General features: G+C 43.2%; 1 protein-coding gene across 6 annotated transcripts in view; it reads right to left on the bottom strand.

Annotated features, from left to right (window-relative positions):
• Window positions 1-22,248, bottom strand: part of nedd4l (NEDD4 like E3 ubiquitin protein ligase) — a 122,154-nt gene that overhangs the window by 95,708 nt on the left and 4,198 nt on the right. For all 6 annotated transcript variants that reach the window (XM_082960560.1, XM_082960561.1, XM_082960562.1 and 3 more), the window contains exon 2: window positions 14,429-14,502. In XM_082960560.1, the coding sequence (XP_082816686.1) occupies window positions 14,429-14,502 (74 nt within the window). The remainder of the gene's footprint in view (window positions 1-14,428; window positions 14,503-22,248) is intronic.

Below are 22,248 nucleotides of genomic sequence, written 5' to 3'. Positions count from 1 at the left end.
GTATGATATAAAATGCTAACCTCCCCTGTTATTGTACTGGTGAGAGGTTAGCATGTCTTGGTGGTATGATATAAAATGCTAACCTCCCCTGTTATTGTAATGGTGAGAGGTTAGCATGTCTTGGTGGTATGATATAAAATGCTAACCTCCCCTGTTTTTCTATTAGTGAGAGGTTAGCATGTCTTGGGGGTATGACATAAAATGCTAACCTCCCCTGTTATGGTACTGGTGAGAGGTTAGCATGTCTTGTGGGTATGACAGAAAATGCTAACCTACCCTGTTATGGTAATGGTGAGAAGTTAGCATGTCTTTGGGGTATGATATAAAATGCTATCCCACACCACTTTACACTGTAAGCTGGAGGCAGTAAGCATATTGAAAACATACTTAACTGTTTGAACCCTGAATATTTGACTTTATATTATGAGGCATATTTTACCTTGCTTGAAAATCTGACTATAGAATAATTGCCTCCATGTTTTTTTTATGAAGACTTAAATTGGCAGCGTGTGAGTTTCAAGTTTGGGGAAGCATACAACTTATCTTACTAGGGATGCACAAAATAAAATCAAAATCGGATGATATTAGTTAAAAATGGCAACATCGGTATTGGCCCGACGTCTAGTTGGGAGCAAAACCGATGTCGAAGCTGCCGTGCGTACCTATATAACGTAATGACGCCACGGAAAATGTTGCGCTACACAGCATTCCTAACCTAGCCCACAATGTCTGCTGTGTGGATCGAGCAGTCAACAAGTTGAGCAGTCGTTTGAAAGAGTAAGAAAATTTCAGCGAGACAACTCAGGGGCGAAATCCATTAACGCCAAGATAATGGAATTCATTGTCCTTGACAATCAACCGTTCTCTGTCGTGGGTGATGTTGGCTTTCGCCAACTGGTCGAGCACCGGTACACACTACCAAGTGCGCTATTTTTCAGATGTTGCCCTACCGGAGTTACACAGTAATGGAGTCACTGCTATTAGCTTCACGACATACTATGGAACGCCGTTTGGGTCATTGCGTGTCAAAAAAGATACACGTAAAATAACACTATTTGAAGCGTTAAATAAGCTTTTAAATTTGACATGTCAAATAACAGTTCTATTATAGAATGTTGTGTGTTCTGGATTTGCACGTCCAATCACCACCACTACAATCAGTAGCACTGTCAAAGCTGTACAAAAGTCTGCAAACAAGCAGACACCGGCCACGAATGATACGTTTAACAATACCGCATTGGTAATAAAACATTTGTTCGACCACAACTTCTGGGGTAGCTAGCTAGCTTTAGCTTGGTACCTAGCTAGCACCAATACAACCAGCCTGAAAACAATGACCAGTAGAAACTGCAGTCATTTTCATTATTTTTAGCAATGATTTAGGAATCCTTGAGTAAGTATTAGCTAGGTTGCCACTTGTTGTTCACCTATTGAAATTGAACTTCAGTTCATGAAAATAAATATTTAGCCAGCTACTTAACCCTGTTGCCCAAAGCTAACGTTATAAGCAGCCAGCTAGCTTCATCTGGCTAGTAAGGCCTCGACCGGACCGGGTTATGTGTTGTGAAGCTTGCCACAGTAAGAATTAGGCACAATAGTGGAATTTCCAGGTTGCATTCAAAATAAAAGTATATCATTGACAGTTACGCAAACGAATAAAAAAATAGTAGAATTATTCTATACTTTTTATTTTGAAGGCTAACCGCAAAGTCCACTGTTGTGGCTAATCCTTATTGTGGCTAGCTTCACATAGATGGGTCCGACCACCATTAATCAAATAAGAACTGTCTTATAAATAAGGGTTATTTTAGATGACACCTAGCTATATAGTTCGCTAGCTAACTGTAGCTACTGAAACAGATTGTCGCTTTGCTATGTTTTGGGGGAAGAACATTGTTTGCATCCATGAGCTAGCTAGAAATTTAATTTAATTTTTTTCCTGGCCAGCACTGTAGGTTCCTGGAATTAAAAACACATTGTTTGTGGCTGGTGATTGCTTGTTTGCAGACTTTTTTGTACAGCTTTGACAGTGCTACTGTAACTTTTTTGACACGCAAAGACCCAAACGGCGTTCCATAGTATGTCGTGAAGCTAATAGCAGTGACGCTATTACTGACTGCAGTCATTTTCATTATTCTTAGCAATGACTTAGGAATCCTTGTGAGCAGGTATTAGCTAGGTTGCCACTTGTTGTTCGCCTATTGAAATAACAACCAATGACGACAGCCTAGAGAGAGGAGGTGAGGGTCCTGGGAGTGGTGCCAGGAAAATAACCTCTCACTCAATGTCAACAAAACAAAGGAGCTGATCGTGGACTTCAGGAAACAGCAAAGGGAGCACGCCCCTATCCACATTGACAGGACAGGAGTGGAGCAGGTGGAAAGTTTCAAGTTCCTCGGCGTACACATCACTGACGATCGGAAATGGTCCACCCACACAGACAGACAGTGTCTTCAGGAGGTTGAAGAAATTTGGCTTGGCACCTAAAACCCTCAAACTTTTACAGATGCACAATTGAGAGCATCCTGTCGGGCGGTATCACCCTCTGGTACGGCAACTGCACAGCCCGCAACTGCTGGGCTCTCCAGAGGGTGGTGCGGTCTGCCCAACGCATCATCGGGGGCAAACTACCTGCCCTCCAGGACACCTACAGCACAGAATGTCACAGGAAGGCCAAAAAGAAAATCAAGGCCAACAACCACCCGAGCCACTGTCTGTTCACCTCGCTATTCATGCAGAAGGCAAGGTCAGTACAGGCGCATCAAAGCTGAGAAGGAGAGAGTGAAAAACAGCTTCTATGTCAAGGCCATCAGACTGTTAAATAGCCATCACTAGGCGGCTTCCACACAGTTACGTAACCCTGCACCTTAGAGGCTGCTGCCCCATATAAACTCAGCAAAAAAAGAAACACCCTCTCACTGTCAACTGCGTTTATTTTCAGAAAACTTAACATGTGTAAATATTTGTATGAACATCAGATTCAACAACAGACATTCCACAGACATGTGACTAACATAAATTGAATGTGTCCCTGTACAAAAGGGGTGGTCAAAATAAAAAGTAAGTCAGTACCTGGTGTGAGTACTGTAGGGGGGGTGGAGGTGGAATATGACCCTAGTCCTCACCCTCCGATCCAACAGGTCCCAGACGTGCTCAATGGGATCGAGATCTGGGCTCTTCGCTGGCCATGGTAGAACACTGACATTCCTGTCTTGCAGGAAATCCCACACAGAACGAGCAGTATGGCTGGTGGCATTGTCATGCTGGAGGGTCATGTCAGGACGAGCCTGCAGGAAGGGTACCACATGAGGGAGGAGGATGTCTTCCCTGTAACGCACAGCATTGAGATTAACTGCAATGACAGCAAGCTCAGTCCGATGATGCTGTGACACACCACCCCAGACCATGACGGACCCGCCACCTCGATCCCGCTCCAGAGTACAGGCCTTGGTGTAACGCTCATTCCTTCAACGATAAACACGAATCCGACAATCACCCCTGGGTGAGACAAAACCGCAACTCGTCAGTAAAGAGCACTTTTTGCCAGTCCTGTCTGGTCCAGCAACGGTGGGTTTGTGCCCATAGGCAATGTTTTTGCCAGGGATGTCTGGTGAAGACCTGCCTTACAACAGGCCTACAAGCCCTCAATCAGCCTCTCTCAGCCTATTGCGGACAGTCTGAGCACTGATGGAGGGATTGTGCATTCCTGATGTAACACGGGCAGTTGTTGTTGCCATCCTGTAACTGTCCCACAGGTGTGATGATCGGATGTACCGATCCTGTACAGGTGTTGTTACACGTGGTCTGCCACTGCAAGGAAAATCAGCTGTCCATCCTGTCTCCCTGTAGCGCTGTCTTAAGCGTCTCACAGGGCGGACATTGCAATTTATTGCCCTCACCACATCTGCAGTCCTCATGCCTCCTTGCAGCATGCCTAAGGCACGTTCACGCAGATGAGCAGGGACCCTGGGCATCTTTCTTTTGGTGTTTTTAGAGTCCGTAGAAAAGACTCTTTAGTGTCCCACGTTTTCATAACCTTAAGCTGTTAGTGTCTTAACGACCGTTCCACAGGTGTATGTTCATTAATTGTTTATGGTTCATTGAACAAGCATGGGAACAGTGTTTAAATCCTTTACAATGAAGATCTGTGAAGTTATTTGGATGTTTACGTATTATCTTTGAAAGACAGGGTCCTGAAAAAGGGACGACTCTTTTTTTGCTCAGTTTACATAGACTTAAAATCACTGGCCACTTTCATAATGGAACACTAGTCACTTAACAATGATAACGTATTTTTGCTTTACTCATCTCATATGTATATACTGAATTATATTCTACTGTATTTAGTATTTTAATACCACTCCGACATTGGTCATCTTCAGATATTTCTGAAGATGACCAATCTTTTACTTTTAGCTTGTGTGTATTGATGTGAATTGTTAGATATTACTGCACTGTTGGAGTTAGAAACAAAAGCATTTCGCTACACCCGCAATAACATTTGCTAAACGTGTGTGTTACAAATAAAATTTGATTTGAGATAGGTTTTACAACAGTTCTACTAAGGGGTTAATGTGTGGCAGTGTTATCCCTTGAATGGGGGTGGGTGTCATTTTTATATACATACATATAGTTGAAGTCTGAAGTTTACATACACCTTAGCCAAATACATTTAAACTCAGTTTTTCACAATTCCTGACATTTAATGCTAGTAAAAATTCCCCGTCTTTGGTCAGTTAGGATCACCACTTTATTTTAAGAATGTGAAATGTCAAAATAATAGTAGAGAGAATGATTTATTTCAGCTTTTATTTCTTTCATCACATTCCCAGTGGGTCAGAAGTTTACATACACTCAATTAGTATTTGGTAGCATTGCCTTTAAATTGTTTAACTTGGGTCAAACATTTCAGGTGGCCTTCCACAAACTTCCTACAATAAGTTGGGTGAATTTTGGCCCATTCCTCCTGACAGAGCTGGTGTAACTGAGTCAGGTTTGTAGGCCTCCATGCTCACACACGCTTTTTCAGTTCTGCCCACAAATCTTCTATAGGATTGAGGTCAGGGCTTTATGATGGCCACTCCAATACCTTGACTTTGTTGTCCTTAAGCCATTTTGCCACAACTTTGGAAGTATGCTTGGGGTCATTGTCCATTTGGAAAACCCATATGCGACCAAGCTTTAACTTCCTGACTGATGTCTTGAGATGTTGCTTCAATATATCCACATAATTTCCCTTCCTCATGATGTCATCTACTTTGTGAAGTGCACCAGTCTCTCCTGCAGCAAAGCACCCCCACAACATGATGCTGCTACCCCCGTGCTTCACGGTTGGGATGCTGTTCTTCGGCTTGCAAGCCTCCCCCTTTTTCCTCCAAACATAACGATGGTCATTATGGTCATAGGACATTTCTCCAAAAAGTACAATCTTTGTCCCCATGTGCAGTTGCAAACCGTTGTCTGGCTTTTTTATGCCGGTTTTGGAGCAGTGGCTTCTTCCTTGCTGAGCGGCCTTTCAGGATATGTCGATATAGGATTCATTTTACTGTGGATATAGATACTTTTGTACCTGTTTTCTCCTGCATCTTCACAAGGTCTTTTGCTGTTGTTCTGGGATTGATTTGCACTTTTCACACCAAAGTACGTTCGTCTCCTTCCTGAGTGGTATGACGGCTGCGTGGTCCCATGGTGTTTATACTTGCGTACTATTGTTTGTACAGATGGACGTGGTACCTGCAGGTGTTTTGAAATTGCTCCCAAAGATCAACCAGACTTGTGGAGGTTTACAATTTTTTTTCTGAGGTCTTGGATGATTTCTTTAGATTTTCCCATGATGTCAAGCAAAGATGCATTGTCTGTGAAGGTAGGCCTTGAAATGGATCCACAGGTACACCCCCAATTGACTCCAATGATGTCAATTAGCCTATCAGAAGCTTCGAAAGCCATGACATCATTTTCGGGAATTTTCCGAGCTGTTTAAAGGCACAGTCAATTTAGTGTATGTAAACTTCTGACCCACTGGAATTGTGATACAGTGAAATAATCTGTCTGTAAACAATTGTTTGAAAAATTACTTCTGTCATGCACAAAGTAGATATCCTAACAGACTTGCCAAAACTATAGTTTGTTAACAAGAAATTTGTGGAGTGGTTGAAAAATTAGTTTTAATGACTCCAACCTAAGTGTATGTAAACTTCCGACTTCAACTGTACACACACACACACACACACACACACACACACACACACACACACACACACACACACACACACACACACACACACACACACACACACACACACACACACACACACACACACACACACACACACACACACAGGATGGGGAAACCCTGTTGTGTGGGATCCACTCCACAGTTGTCCTGTGTGGCCCAGTTGGTAGAGCATGGAGCTTGCAACAACAGGGGTGTGGGTTCATTCCCACAGTAGACATCGGCTAAACGACAAAAATGTAAATTGCACTCCTAGTGAGGGAAGTTAGCTAGTTATTGCTTTTCCATGGGCTTTGACTTATTCTAATCGAGCCTATTGTTGGAGTTGATGTTCATTATCATGTAAATAGGTCAACTCCAGGTTTAGGCTGCGAAAAGTGAAGATGGCGCCGAAGAACATGGCTGACGTTTTACATTCTCCCAACCAAGTGTGCAATTCTGTATTTTTGTTATAACTTATTGTGTGCATAATGTTGCTGCTACCGTCTCTTATGACCCGAAAATAACATCAGAAAAGCAATTACTCACCGCGGACTAGAATAAACTTTTTCCTTTAACGAGAAGGATATCCTGCTTTCACTGGAACCGGCCCAGATCCACACCTTTTGCGTGAAGAAGATGCCGGAAAAGGGGACGCAGATCGGGGATCCTTCTGAGAATCCGTAGGCGAGCGAGTAAACTCCAAATGCCTTCCATTCTTCTTGCTAACGTGCAATCGTTAGAAAATAAAACTGATGACCTACCATTAAGATTATCCTACCAACGGGACATTAAAAACTGTAACATCTTATGTTTCACCGAGACGTGGCTGAACGAAGAAACGGACAATATAGAGTTGGCGGGATTTTCCATGCACCGGCAGAACAGACTCTACCTCTGGTAGAACGAGGGGTGGTGTTGTGTGTCTATTTGTCAATAACAGCTGTCGCGCGATGTCTAATATTAAAGAAGTCTCGAGGTATTGCTCGCCTGAGGCAGAGGACCTTATGAAAAGCTGTCGACCAGACTATCTACCAAGAGAGTTCTCATCTATATTATTTGTAGCTGTCTATTTACCACCACAGAATGAAGCTGGCACTAAGACCGCTCTCAACCAACTCTATAAGGCCATAAGCAAAGAAGAAAATGCTCACCCAGAAGCAGCGCTCCTAGTGGCCGGGGACTTTAATGCAGGCAAACAAATCAGTTTTACCAAACTTTTACCTGCATGTCACATGTGCAAACAAGGGGGGGAAAAATCCTAAACACCTTTACTCCACACACAGAGATGCATACAAAGCTCTCCATTTGGCAAATCGGACCATAATTCTATCCTCCTGTCCTGCTTACAAGCAAAAACTAAAGCAGGAAGTACCAGTGACTCGCTCAATACGGAAGTGGGTAGATGACGCGGATGCTACGCTACAGGACTGTTTTGCTAGCACAGACTGGAATATGTTCCAGGATTGAGCCAATGGCATTGAGGAATACACCACCTCAGTCATCAGCTTCATCAATAAGTGCATCGATGACGTCGTCCCCACAGTGACTGTACATACATATCCCAACCAGAAGCCATGGATTACAGGCAACATCCGCATTGAGCTAAAGGCTAGAGCTGCCGCATTCAAGGAGCGGGAGACTAATCCGGACACTTATAAGAAATCCCGCTATGCCCTCAGACGAACCATCAAACAGGCAATCTTAAACCTGTATTGACGCTTTGAATCCTACTACACTACACAGCTCTGACGCTCGTCGGATGTGGCAGGGCTTGAAACTATTACGGACTACAAAGGGACGCCCAGACGCGAGCTGCCCAGTGACGCGAGCCTACCAGACGAGCTAAATGCCTTTTATGCTCGCTTCGAGGCAAGCAACACTGAAGCATGCACGAGAGCACCAGCTGTTCTGGATGGCTGTGTGATAACGCTCTCGGTAGCCGATGTGAAGGAAACTTTTAAACAGGTCAACATTCACAAAGCCGCTGGACCAGACAGATTACCAGGACATGTACTCAAAGCATGCGCAGACCAACTGGCAAGAGTCTTCACTGACATTTTCAACCTCTCCCTGACCGAGTCTGTAATACCTACATGTTTCAAGCAGCCCACCATAGTCCCTGTGCCCAAGGAAGCAAAGGAAACCTGCCTAAATGATTACAGCCCGTGGCACTCACGCTTTGAAAGGCTGGCCATGGCTCACATCAACAGCATCCTCCCGGACACCCTAGACCCACTCCAATTCGCATACCACCCCACCCCAACAGATCCACAGATGATGCAATCTCAATCGCACTCCACACCGCCCTTTCTCACCTGGACAAAAGTAACACCTATTTGAGAACGCTGTTCATCGACTACAGCTCAGCGTTCAACACCATAGTGCCCACGAAGCTCATCACTAAGCTAAGGACCCTGGGACTAAACACCTCCCTCTGCAACTGGATCTAGGACTTCCTGACGGGCCACCCCCAGGTGGTAAGAGTAGGCAACAACATGTCTGCCACGCTGATCCTTGACACTGGAGCCCCTCAGGGGTGTGTACTTAGTCCCCTCCTGTATTCCCTGTTCACCCACGACTGCGTGGCCAAACACGACTCCAACACCATCATTAAGTTTGCTGACGACACAACAGTGCTAGGCCTGTTCACTAACAACGATGAGACGGCCTATAGGTAGGAGGTCAGAGAACTTGCAGTGTTGTGCCAGGACAACAACCTCTCCCTCAATGTGTGCAAGACAAAGGAGCTGATCGTGGACTACAGGAAAAGGCTGAACAGGCCCCCATTAACATCGACGGGGCTGTAGTGGAGCGGGTCGAGAGTTTCTTGGTGTCCACATCAACAAACTATCATGGTCCAAACATACCAAGACAGTCGTGAAGATGGCACGACAAAACCTTTCCCCCCCTCAGGAGACTGAAAAGATTTGGCATGGGTCCCCAGATCCTCAAAGGGGTCTACAGCTGCAACATCGAAAGCATCCTGATAGGTTGCATCACCGCCTAGTATGGTAACTGCTCGGCGTCTGACCGTAAGGCGCTACAGAGGGTAATGCGTACGGCCCAGTACATCACTGGGACCAAGCTTCCTGCCATCCAGGACCTATATAATAGGCGGTATCAGAGGAAAGCCCATACAATTGTGAGACTCCAGTCACCCAAGTTATAGACTTTTCTCTGCTCACGCACGGCAAGCGATCCCGGAGCGCCAGGTATAGGACCAAAAGGCTCCTCAACAGCTTCTACCCCCAAGCCATTAGACTGCTGAACAATTCATAAAAATCGCCACCAGACAATTTACAATGACAAACCCCTCCCCCCTCTTGTACACTGCTGCTACTCACTGTTTTTTTGTTACCTATGCATAGTCACTTCACCCCCAACTACATGTACAGATTACCTCAACTAGCCTGTACCCCAGCACACTGACTCGGTACCGGTGCACCCTGTATATATCCTCGTTATTGTTATTGTGTTACTTTTTATTTTAGCCTACTTGGTAAATATTTTCTTCTTCTTGAACTGCACTGTTGGTTAACCTCTTAGGGCTAGGGGGCAGTATTTACACCGCCGGATAAAAAAGCGTACCCGATTTAATCTGGTTACTACTCCTACCCAGTAACTAGAATATGCATATACTTATTAGATATGGATAGAAAACACCCTAAAGTTTCTAAAACTGTTTCAATGGTGTCTGTGAGTATAACAGAACTCATATGGCAGGCAAAAACCTGAGAGATTCCTTTACAGGAAGTGGCCTGTCTGACCATTTATTGGCTTTCTTTGACATCTCTTTCCAAAACAAAGGATCTCTGCGGTAACGTGACACTTCCCACGGCTCCCATAGGCTCTCAGAGCCCGGGAAAAAGCTGAATGTCGTCATTCCAGCCCCAGGCTGAAACACATTATCACCTTTTTCATGTGGCCGATCAGGGGACAGTGGGCTTAGGCGCGTGCACTGGTCGCCCCCGTCTTTCTTTTTTTCCCTCTATTTACCGAAACGCAGATTCCCGGTCGAAATATTATCGCTTTTTTACGAGATAAATTGCATAAAAATTGATTTTAAACAGCGGTTGACATGCTTCGAAGTACGGTAATGGAATATTTAGAAATTTTTTGTCACGAAATGCGCCATGCTCGTAACCCTGATTTACCATTTCGGATAGTGTCTAGAACGCACTAACAAAACGCCGCTGTTTGGATATAACGATGGATTATTTGGGACCAAACCAACATTTGTTATTGAAGTAGAAATCCTGGGAATGCATTCTGACGAAGAACAGCAAAGGTAATAACATTTTTGTTATAGTAAATCTGATTTTGGTGAAGGTTAAACTTGCTGGGTGTCTAAATAGCTAGCCCGTGATGGCTGGGCTATGTACTTAGAATATTGCAAAATGTGCTTTCACCAAAAAGCTATTTTAAAATCGGACATATCGAGTGCATAGAGGAGTTCTGTATCTATAATTCTTAAAATAATTGTTATGCTTTTTGTGAACGTTTATCGTGAGTAATTTAGTAAATTGTTAGTAAATTCCCCGGAAGTTTGCGAGGGGTATGCTAGTTCTGATCGTCACATGCTAATGTAAAAAGCTGTTTTTTTATATAAATATGAACTTGATTGAACAAAACATGCATGTATTGTATAACATAATGTCCTAGGGTTGTCATCTGATGAAGATCATCAAAGGTTAGTGCTGCATTTAGCTGTGGTTTGGGTTTATGTGACATTATATGCTAGCTTGAAAAATGGGTGTCTGATTATTTCTGGCTGGGTACTCTGCTGACATAATCTAATGTTTTGCTTTCGTTGTAAAGCCTTTTTGAAATCGGACAGTGTGGTTAGATAAAGGAGAGTCTTGTCTTTAAAATGGTGTAAAATAGTTATATGTTTGAGAAATTGAAGTAATGTGTTTTCTATCCAAAGCCAATAATTATATGCATATTCTAGTTTCTGGGCAGTAGTAATAACCAGATTAAATCGGGTACGTTTTTTATCCGGTCGTGTAAATACTGCCCCCTAGCCCTAACAGGATATACTAGCCGGTGTCAGAGGAAGGCCAAAACATGGTCAAAGAATCCAGTCACTCAAGTCATAGACTGTTCTCTCTGCTACCGCACGCAAGCGGTACCGGAGCGCCAAGTGTAGGTCCAAAAGGCTCCTTGACAGCTTCTACCCCTCCCAAGCAATAAGACTGCTGAACAATTAATGGCCATAGGGACTATTTACATTGACTCTTCCTCCCCCCCCCCTTTGTTTTTACACTGCTGCTACTTGCTGTTTATTATCAATGCATAGTCACTTTACAAAATTACATCGACTAACCTGTACCCCCACACATTGACTCGGTACTGGTACCCCCTGTATATAGCCTCCACATTGACTCTGTACCGGTACCCCCTGTATATAGTCTCCACATTGACTCTGTACCGGTACCCCTGTATTTAGTCTCCACATTGACTCTGTACCGGTACCCCTGTATTTAGTCTCCACATTGACTCTGTACTGGTACCCCCTGTATATAACCTCCACATTGACTCGGTACTGGTACCCCCTGTATATAACCTCGTTATTGTTATGTAATTTTCTTGTGTTACTTTTTGATTTTATATATTTTTTTTACATTAGTTTATTTAGTAAATATTTTCTTAACTATTTCTTGAACTACATTGTTGGTTAAGGGCTTGTAAGCATTTCACAGTAAGGTTGTATTCGGCACATGACAAAATGTGATTTGATTTTGATTTGATGCAGGCCTGTAGCAGAGCCTGGGGAGAGGGGCTGTATGTAGGTCTGTAGCAGAACCTGGGGAGAGGGGCTGTATGTAGGTCTGTAGCAGAACCTGGGGAGAGGGGCTGTATGTAGGCCTGTAGCAGAACCTGGGGAGAGGGGCTGTATGTAGGTCTGTAGCAGAACCTGGGGAGAGGGGCTGTATGTAGGCCTGTAGCAGAACCTGGGGAGAGGGGCTGTATGTAGGCCTGTAGCAGAACCTGGGGAGAGGGGCTGTATGCAGGCCTGTAGCAGAGCCTGGGGAGAGGGGCTGTATGTAGGTCTGTAGCAGAACCTGGGGAGAGGGGCTGTATGTAGGTCTGTAGCAGAACCTGGGGAGAGGGGCTGTATGTAGGCCTGTAGCAGAACCTGGGGAGAGGGGCTGTATGTAGGCCTGTAGCAGAACCTGGGGAGAGGGGCTGTATGTAGGCCTGTAGCAGAACCTGGGGAGAGGGGCTGTATGTAGGCCTGTAGCAGAGCCTGGGGAGAGGGGCTGTATGTAGGTCTGTAGCAGAACCTGGGGAGAGGGGCTGTATGTAGGTCTGTAGCAGAACCTGGGGAGAGGCCACTGCCACACACCAGAGCTAAAGAGGGTCTCAGGGTACAGAGGCTCAGTGAGGCAGAGTAAACACTTAAAGTACTTTCTGCTGTGGTTTCCAGTCCTTTCTCCTGAAGCTATCTAAAGCTTACTGATTTCCTTTATGAACAGGAAATCAGTAAAATCTTTGAAATTGTTGCAGGTTGTATTTATACGGCAGATAGCCTAGTGGTTAGAGCGTTGGGCCAGTAACCGAAAGGTCGCTGGATCGAATCCCCGAGCTGACAATCTGTCATAACTGAACAAGGCAGTTAACCCACTGTTCCCCGGTAGGCCATCATTGTAAATAAGAATTTGTTCATAACTGAATTGCCTAGTTAAATAAAAAAGGTAAAATAAAAATACAGAACAAAAATATAAAAACGTAACTACCCCTCCAACTACAGCCATTATAGAACCTTGGCTCTTCGTGAATGCCTCTGCATATCAACGCATGTAATCCACCAACAAATGAACAAGCAGAGTTACCTGTGCGTCCCAGATGGAACCCTATTCCCTATATAGTGCACTACTTTTGACCAGAGCCCTATTGTGGTGCACGAATAGGGAGCCATTTGGGACGCACATCACTAGAAGGCCTTGCTGCACTCCACAGAACACAAACAATAGAGTAGAGTAGAAAATGTTTAACTGAAAAGGGGGTGTGCGCTTTAGAAAGCTAATGAGTGAATGTGTTGTTTTCTTTTGCACTGGTCAGGAGGGCATTGGAATTCATTAGTAACAACACACAGATCTTACGCAATGGAGCATGAAGCAACAGATATGCAGGTTGGTTATCTATCCGTGTGTCTTCACAGGATGGTTAGGTTATATTACCACTATTATACAGTGACAACTGCTTTTAAGCAACCCCTTTGATTCCTACCTGCATTTACCACAACAACAAAAAAAATAGGCCTCTGTTTAAATTAACATTTTAAATCTCGTCAGCATAAAAACTAATTGTTAAGCTTTTATTTTAGACATTTTCAAAAAGGGGAGCGGGACAAAGCTCTTGCATAATTTCTCAAAAGAAAACCTTGGTAGAAATCCATGGGTAAACCGGATATGACAATACCTCATTTTCTCTTAACTTATGGATCTTGGTCATGTGACTTGGAAGTAAAGTGAGTTTAGTAATCATTGAGAATGTTTGGCTCAAGGTTTACTGATCTAGGTTTGGCTCAAGGTTTACTGATCTAGGTTTGGCTCAAGGTTTACTGATCTAGGTTTGGCTCAAGGTTTACTGATCTAGGTTTGGCTCAAGGTTTACTGATCTAGGTTTGGCTCAAGGTTTACTGATCTAGGTTTGGCTCAAGGTTTACTGATCTAGGTTTGGCTCAAGGTTTACTGATCTAGGTTTGGCTCAAGGTTTACTGATCTAGGTTTGGCTCAAGGTTTACTGATCTAGGTTTGGCTCAAGGTTTACTAGACTAGGTTTGGCTCAAGGTTTACTGATCTAGGTTTGGCTCAAGGTTTACTAGACTAGGTTTGGCTCAAGGTTTACTAGACTAGGTTTGGCTCAAGGTTTACTAGACTAGGTTTGGCTCAAGGTTTACTAGACTAGGTTTGGCTCAAGGTTTACTAGACTAGGTTTGGCTCAAGGTTTACTGATCTAGGTTTGGCTCAAGGTTTACTGATCTAGGTTTGGCTCAAGGTTTACTGATCTAGGTTTGGCTCAAGGTTTACTGATCTAGGTTTGGCTCAAGGTTTACTGATCTAGGTTTGGCTCAAGGTTTACTGATCTAGGTTTGGCTCAAGGTTTACTAGACTAGGTTTGCGCAATGTCTTTGGAATGTTCTAGAGAATTCAAAAAGGGCAGCAGTGGTAGCCAAACGCACAGAAACACGGCCTAGCTCATGCTCACCTGGCTCCGATAATGTCTTTCTTTGCCAGATCAATGCCTGCCACAACCTTGACACGGAGAACTCGGGTTTCATTCTGCAAAAGAAAAATGAAAAACAAACATTTTATAATAAAAACATCACACAACAGTTGAAATGCTTTGAATGGATAACATTGTTGGCAGCCTGAGTATGTCTTGGCCAATTGGCCTACTTCTAAAAGAAAAAGTAGTGTTAGATAACTGTAGCTGTGCCTGTATTTTTCATCCTATAGCTTGTTATCCATCTGCTTTTTTCTTTATGGTGAGTAAACATGTCGTCAGCGCTTTTATTTCCCTGACTGATCAAAACTAATTTTTCTCCACGCTGTCTCGTCTCTCTTGCAGCAGACATATAGGGAGCAATATGTTTGGAACATCAAATCGCAATATCGAATCACAATACATATTCACCTAGTGTACAAAACATTAGGAACACCTTTCTAAGATTGGGTTGCACCCCCTTTTGCCCTTAGAACTGCCTCAATTTGTCAGGGCATGGACTATACAAGGCGTCGAAAGGGTTCCACAGGGATGCTGGCCCATGTTGACTCCAATGCTTCCGACGGTCATGTCAAGTTGGCTGGATATCCTTTGGGTGGTGGACCATTCTAGATACACACGGGAAACCGTTGAGCGTGAAAAACACAGCAGCATTGCAGTTCTTGACATGCTCAAACTGGTGTGCCTGGCACCTACTACCATACCCCGTTCAAAAGCACTTAAATCTGTTGTCCTGCCCATTCACTCTGAATGGCACACATACACAATCCATGTCTCAATTGCCTTAAGGCTTAAAAATCCTTCTTTAACCTGACTCCTCCCCTTCATCTACACTAATTGAAGTGGATTTAACAAGTGGAGGGATCATAGCTTTCACCTGATCTATGTTATGTAAAAAGCAGGTGTCCTTAATGTTTTGTACATAGTGTAAAATCGTGAGAATCGCAACACATATGGTATCAGCACCTAAGTATTGTGATAATATCGTATCGTGAGGTCCATGACCATTCCCAGCCCTACTTGCTCTTCACTCTCACTGAAGACTTGACTAGGATTATCATGAATTTATATAGCCCATTAGCCTACCCTTTGACCTACAAACATACAGTATCAGTCAAAAGTTTGGACACACCTACTCATTCAAGGGTTTTTCTTTATTTTTTACATTGTAAAATAGTGAAGTCATCAAAACTATGAAATAACACATATGGATTCATGTAGTAACCAAAAGTGTTAAAATCAAAATATATTTGAGATGAGATTCTTCAAAGTAGCCATCCTTTGACTTGACAGCTTTGCGCCCTCTTGGCATTCTCTCAACCAGCTTCACCTGGAATGCTTTTCCAACAGTCTTGAAGGAGTTCCCTACTCCGAACATGCTCTACCCCTATTCGACTGACAGGTTAGTATTTTATCCCACTGTGTGTAAGCAGAGTAAGTGCTCCAATCAGCCGAACCAACCGTGCCAGTCACAAACAAGGCAGTCTTGGAACAAAGGCATAAGAGCTGCAAACCAGGTCAACAGTACCTGTAGTAAGGTGTGGTACTGTAAACTACTTTGAGCAACCTTTCCCACGTACCTTCATCCATGTGTGTCGTCTATCTAAAGTTACCTTACCGGTGAAGAATACATGGCACAGTCCCTGTCCAATCTAGGCCTCTCTCCGCCTCATAATAGGGGTAGGTAGTGTTACAACTAGCTTTCAAACTGAACATGATAGGGTGTCTTGGTCAAATTCTTGCCTATGAGTCTTAATTCAAAGTTTATTGGTGGAGTAAACAGTTTTGCAAATGTTATCGCAGGTGCAGCGAAACGCTTATGTTTCTAGCTACAACAGAGCAGCAATATATAGCACTACAATAACAATACACACATCATCCAAAAGTTTATAAAATAATTAAGACATAGAATGAGCAGTATCAAACTGAGAAATATCTGAGTCCAGAAAAAAATTATACACTGAGTATACAAAATATTAAGAACACGTGCTCTTTCCATCATAACCTGACCAAGTGAATCCTGATGAAAGCTATGATCCCTTATTGATGTCACCTGTGACATCCACTTCAACCAGCGTAGATGAAGGGGAGGAGTCAGGTTAAAAGAAGGATTTTTAAGCTTTGAGACATGGATTGTGTATTTGTGCCATTCAGAGGGTAAATGGGAAAGACAAAAATACTTAAGTGCCTTTGAACAGGGTATGGTAGTAGGTGCCAGGCGCAGGGGTTTGTGTTAAGAACTGCAACGCTGATGGGTTTTTCACGCTCAACAGTTTCATGTGTATCAACAATGGTACACCACCCAAAGGACATCCAGCCAAATTGACAGAACTGTGTGAAGCACTGGAGTCAACATGGGCCAGCATCTCTGTGGAATACTTGACACCTTGTAGAGTCCATGATCCAACCAATTGAGGCTGTTCTGAGGGCAAAAGATGAAACAAGATTATAATCACGAAACTAGGGAGAAAAAGGAGGTACATTTTTGTGTATATATATATATATATATATATATATATATATATATATATATATATATATATATATATATATATATATATATATATCTCAAATCAAACTGTCACATGCGCCGAATACAACAAGTGTAAACTTTACCATGAAATGCTTACTTACAAGCCCTTAACCAACAGTGCAGTTCAAGAAGGAAATATTTACAAAGTAGACTAAAATAATAATAATAAAAAGTAACACAATAAGAATAATATAACAGAACAGCGCAAACTGGCTCTAACCAGAATAGAGTGGGAGGCCCCGGTGCGAGAGGATAAGTACTTTGAGGCGTATGTTTTTCAAACTAGACACTCTACAAGTCCTCAACTGGCAGCTTCATTAAATAGTACACGCAAAACACGTCAACAGGCGACTCCGGGATGCTGGCCTTCTAGGCAGAGTTGCAAAGAAAAAGCCATATCTCAGACTGGCCAATAAAAAGAAAAGATTAAGATTGGCAAAAGAACACAGACACTGGACAGAGGAACTCTTCCTAGAAGACCGGCATCTCGGAGTCGCCTCTTCACTGTTGACATTGAGACTGGGGTTTTGCGGGTACTAATTAATGAAGCTGCCAGTTGAGGACTTGTGAGGTGTCTGTTTCTCGAACTAGACACTAATGTACTTGTCCTCTTGCTCAGTCGTGCACCAGGGCCTCACACTCTTTCTATTCTGGTTAGAGCCAGTTTGTGCTGTTCTGTGAAGGGAGGAGTACACAGCGTTGTACGAGATCTTCAGTTTCTTGGCAATTTCTCGCATTTCTCAAAACAAGAATAGACTGATGAGTTTCATTAGAAAAGGTCTTTGTTTATGGCCATTTTGAGCCTGTAATCGAACCCACAAATGCTGATGCTCCAGATACTCAACTAGTCTAAAGAAGGACAGTTTTATTGCATCTTTAATCAGAACAACAGTTTTCAGCTATGCTAACATAATTGCAAAACGGTTTTCTAATGATCAATTAGCCTTTTAAAATGATACACTTGGATTAGCTAACACAACGTACCATTGGAACACAGGAGTGATGGTTGCTGATAATGGGCCGCTGTACACCTATGTAGATATTCCATTAAATAAAATCTGAAAAGCCATTTCCAGCTACAATGATCATTTACAACATTAACAATGTCTACACTGTATTTCTGATCAATTTTGTGTTATTTTAATGGACCAAAAAAATTGCTTTTCTTTCATAAACACACACATACATTATATATATATATATATATATATATATATATATATATATATATATATATATCACACACACACACACACACACACACACACACACACACACACACACACACACACACACACACACACACACACACACACACACACACACACACATACACACACACAGTATCATATATATATATTTTTTTAAGTGTACAGGCCTCCCGAGTGGTGCAGCGGTCTAAGGCACTGCATCGTCACTCCAGATGCTGGTTTGATCCCAGGCTGTGTCGCAGCCGGCCGCGACCGGGAGGCCCATGAGACGGCGCACAATTGGCCCAGTGTCATCCGTGTTAGGGGAGGGTTTGGCCGGCCTGCTTGTCCTTGTCTCATCTAGCGACTTGTGTGGCAGACCGGGCACAATGCACGCTGACACAATCGCCAAGTGTACAGTGTTTCCACCGACGCATTGGTGCGGCTTGCTTCCTTCCGGGTTAAGAGAGCATTGTGTCAAGAAGTTCACTGGTGAAAGACTGGCCTCGGCTTCTTTAAAGCATTACTTAAATAACTGTTGTTGGCTTCCAGAGGAAATTTAGGAATTTTCCAAGTACAGAAGCTATGCCATCTCCTGGGACCGGATGCTCTCTAAGAATACCTTTGAGGAACGTGTGTGAAATCTGCAAGCTACTTCAGTTGTTAAGACATCAGACTCCCTCTACAATCCCAAAACAGAGAAAACTTGTTTATGATGAGAAATTGGTAGCAAGGTAGCCCAACTTCACCCCATATTTGATACTGATTAATGACATTCAATTGAATAAGAAGTCATTGCTCAACTTGAGATTCTTAAAAATAATTTTTTGGGGTGGATTAATAAATTAGGTTATAGCTAGGTTTCCATCCAATTGGCGACAGATTTTCATATGAATATTCAAACATCTGCATTAAAAACAATACGCCCATATTACCACCTGAATTGTTTCCATCAAATTGACTCTTTGCAGATAAAAGGCTGTGTGTGATGACATAGCGCAAAAAACAAACATTTTGCAGCTCAATTCCCATGCACAGAATTAAAGAAAAGTTATTCAGTACATGGGAGTTAAAATGGTTTCCATTTTCAACTCTACTGATGATTCTTTCACAAAACAAAATGTTGCATTATATAGCGAGTGTGCCCACTGGTATTGTCACATCGCTGTTGGCTAGAGTGCACATCTGTGCGCTGTTGGCTAGAATGCAGGTATAACCTATATGAGATTATAATGGACCAAAAAAAACATTTTTTTTTTTTTTTTAACTTGTCTGCCGTCAGCCAAGCATCGATTATCATGTCAACAGAATAAGACCCTCGGTATCTAATGGAAAGGATCACCTTGCACTTTCACCAACCTGTGAAATTCAACATAACTTATTTCATCTGTAGCCTAATAAACAGCATGCTTTCCCCACGAGTCGGAGTGAAGATCACACACACACACACCACATAAATGGCGTGACTCCAAGTTTACTTCCATTTGGATGTTATATCAGTATTTGCGCATCAAAGCGTTTCCACCGCCTTTTCTCACATCATTCATTTTACCGACACAAAAAGATCACACCGTGTGGAACAAACATTATCTGTCTGCATTTATAACCTTTTACCATAACGTTCAGTTTCCATCACAGCTGTCGTGATTATTTTTATACGGTATGTATGACTTCACTCGGATAAAAACTCGGATAAAAACTGTGGAAACGTGATTAGTCATAATTGAAATAGTGTCACCATGAATACACAGTGAATAACAATAAGGAGTAAAAATAACATGGCTATATACAGGATGTAGAAAATAACATGGCGCAGCAGTCTAAGGCACTGCATCTCAGTGCAAGAGGCGTCACTACAGTCCCTGGTTCGAATCCAGGCTGTATCACATCCGGCAGCGTCGTCCGGGTTAAGGTTTGGCCGGGGTAGGCTGTTATTATAAATAAGAATTTGTTCTTGACTGACTAGCTAAATAAAAAAGGTACAATGTTTTTTTAAATTAAATATACAGGAAGTAGAAAATAACATGGCTATATACAGGAAGTACCAGTACTGAGTCTACGTGCAGGGGTACGAGGCAATAAAATGGCTATATACAGGGAGAAGCAGTGCTGAATCTGTGTGTTGGGTTACGAGCTAATAACATGGTTATATACAGGGAGTACATGTACCAAGTCGATGTGCTGAGGTACAAGGTAATAACATGGCTATATACAGGGAGTACATGTACCCTAGCACATCGACTTGGTACAAGGTAATAACATGGCTATGTACAGGGAGTACATGTACCAAGTCGATGTGCTGGGGTACAAGGTAATAACATGGTACATGTACTCCCTTTTATATAGCCATGTTATTACCTTGTACCCCAGCACATCGACTTGGTACATGTACTCCCTTTTATATAGCCAAGTCGGTGTGCTGGGGTACGAGATAATTGAGGTAGCTACACATACATAAATACATACACAAAAGTATGTGGGCACCCCTTGAAATTAGTGGATTCGGCTATTTCAGCCACACTCGTTGCTGAAAGGTGTATAAAATCGAGCACACAGCCATGCAATCTCCATAGACAAACATTGTCAGTAGAACGGCCTTACTGAAGAGCTCAGTGACTTTCAACGTGGCACCATCACAGGATGCCACCTTTCCAACAAGTCAGCTTGTTAAATTTCTGCCCTGCTAGAGCAGCTCCAGTCAACTGTAAATGCTGTTATTTAGAAGTGGAAATGTCTAGGAGCAACAACGGCTCAGCTGAGAAGTGGTAGGCAACACAAGCTCACAGAACGGGACCGCCAAGTGCTGAAGCGCATCAAAATTGTCTGTCCACAGTTGCAACACTCACTACCGAGTTCCAAACTGCCTCTGGAAGCAACGTTAGCACAAGATCTGTTCGTTGGGAGCTTCATGAAATGGGTTTCCATGGCTAAGCAGCCACACACAAGTCTAAGATCACCATGTGCAATAGTAAGCGTTGTATGGAGAGGTGTAAGAAAGCTACCTGCCCGAATGCATAGTGCCAGCTGTAAAGTTTGGTGGAGGAGGAATAATGGTCTGGAGCTGGTTTTCATGGTTCGGGCTAGGCCCTTTAGTTCCAGTGAAGGGAAATCTTAATGCTACAGCATACAATGACATTCTAGACGATTCTGTGCTTCCAATTTTGTGGCAACAGTTTGGGGAAGGCCCTTTCCTGTTTCAGCATGACAATGCCCCCGTGCACAAAGTGAGGCCCATACAGAAATGGTTTGTCGAGATCGGTGTGGAAGAACTTGACTGGCCTGCACAGAGCCCTGACCTCAACCCCATCAAACACCTTTGGGATGAATTGGAACGCCGACTGCGAGCCAGACCTAATCACCCAACATCATTGCCCGACCTCACTAATGCTCGAAGCTGAACAGAAGCAAGTCCCAGCAGCATGTTCCAACATCTAGTGGAAAGCCTTCCCAGCAGAGTGGAGGCTGTTACAGCAGCAAAGGGTGGGGACAAACTCCATATTAATGTCCATGATTTTAGAATGAGATGTTTGACAAGTAGGTGTCCACATACTTTTTGTCATGTAGTGTACAGTGCAGTCGGGAAGTATTCAGACCCCTATTTTTTTTGGGCCACTTTATGTTACGTTACTGCCTTATTCTAAAATGTTTTTCCTCAATCTACACACAACACCCCATAATGACAAAACGAAAAAAGGTTTGTAGTCTGGGTAGCCATTTGATTAGCTATTTAGCAGTCTGATGGCTTGGGGGTAGAAGCTGTTCAGGGTCCTGTTGGTTCCAGACTTTGTGCACTGGTACCACCTGCCTGGTAGTAGCAGATAGAACAGTCTATGACTTGGGTGGCTGAAGTCTGACATTTTTTGGGGCCTTCCTCTGACACCGCCAGCTATAGAGGTCCTGGATGGCAGTGAGCTCGGCCCCAGTGATGTACTGGGCCATAATCGCACCCCTCTGTAGCGCCTTGTGCCTTTCAGTTGCTGTACCAAGCGGTGATGCAGCCAGTCAAGATGCTCTCGATGGTGCAGCTGTATAACTTTTTGAGGATATGAGGGTCCATGCCAAATCTTTTCAGCCTCCTG

This window comes from Salmo salar, chromosome 13 (assembly GCF_965601325.2).
Source record: "Salmo salar chromosome 13, fSalSal1, whole genome shotgun sequence".
Taxonomy (NCBI): Eukaryota; Metazoa; Chordata; class Actinopteri; order Salmoniformes; family Salmonidae; genus Salmo; species Salmo salar.
This window is presented reverse-complemented; position numbering and strand designations above follow the sequence as displayed.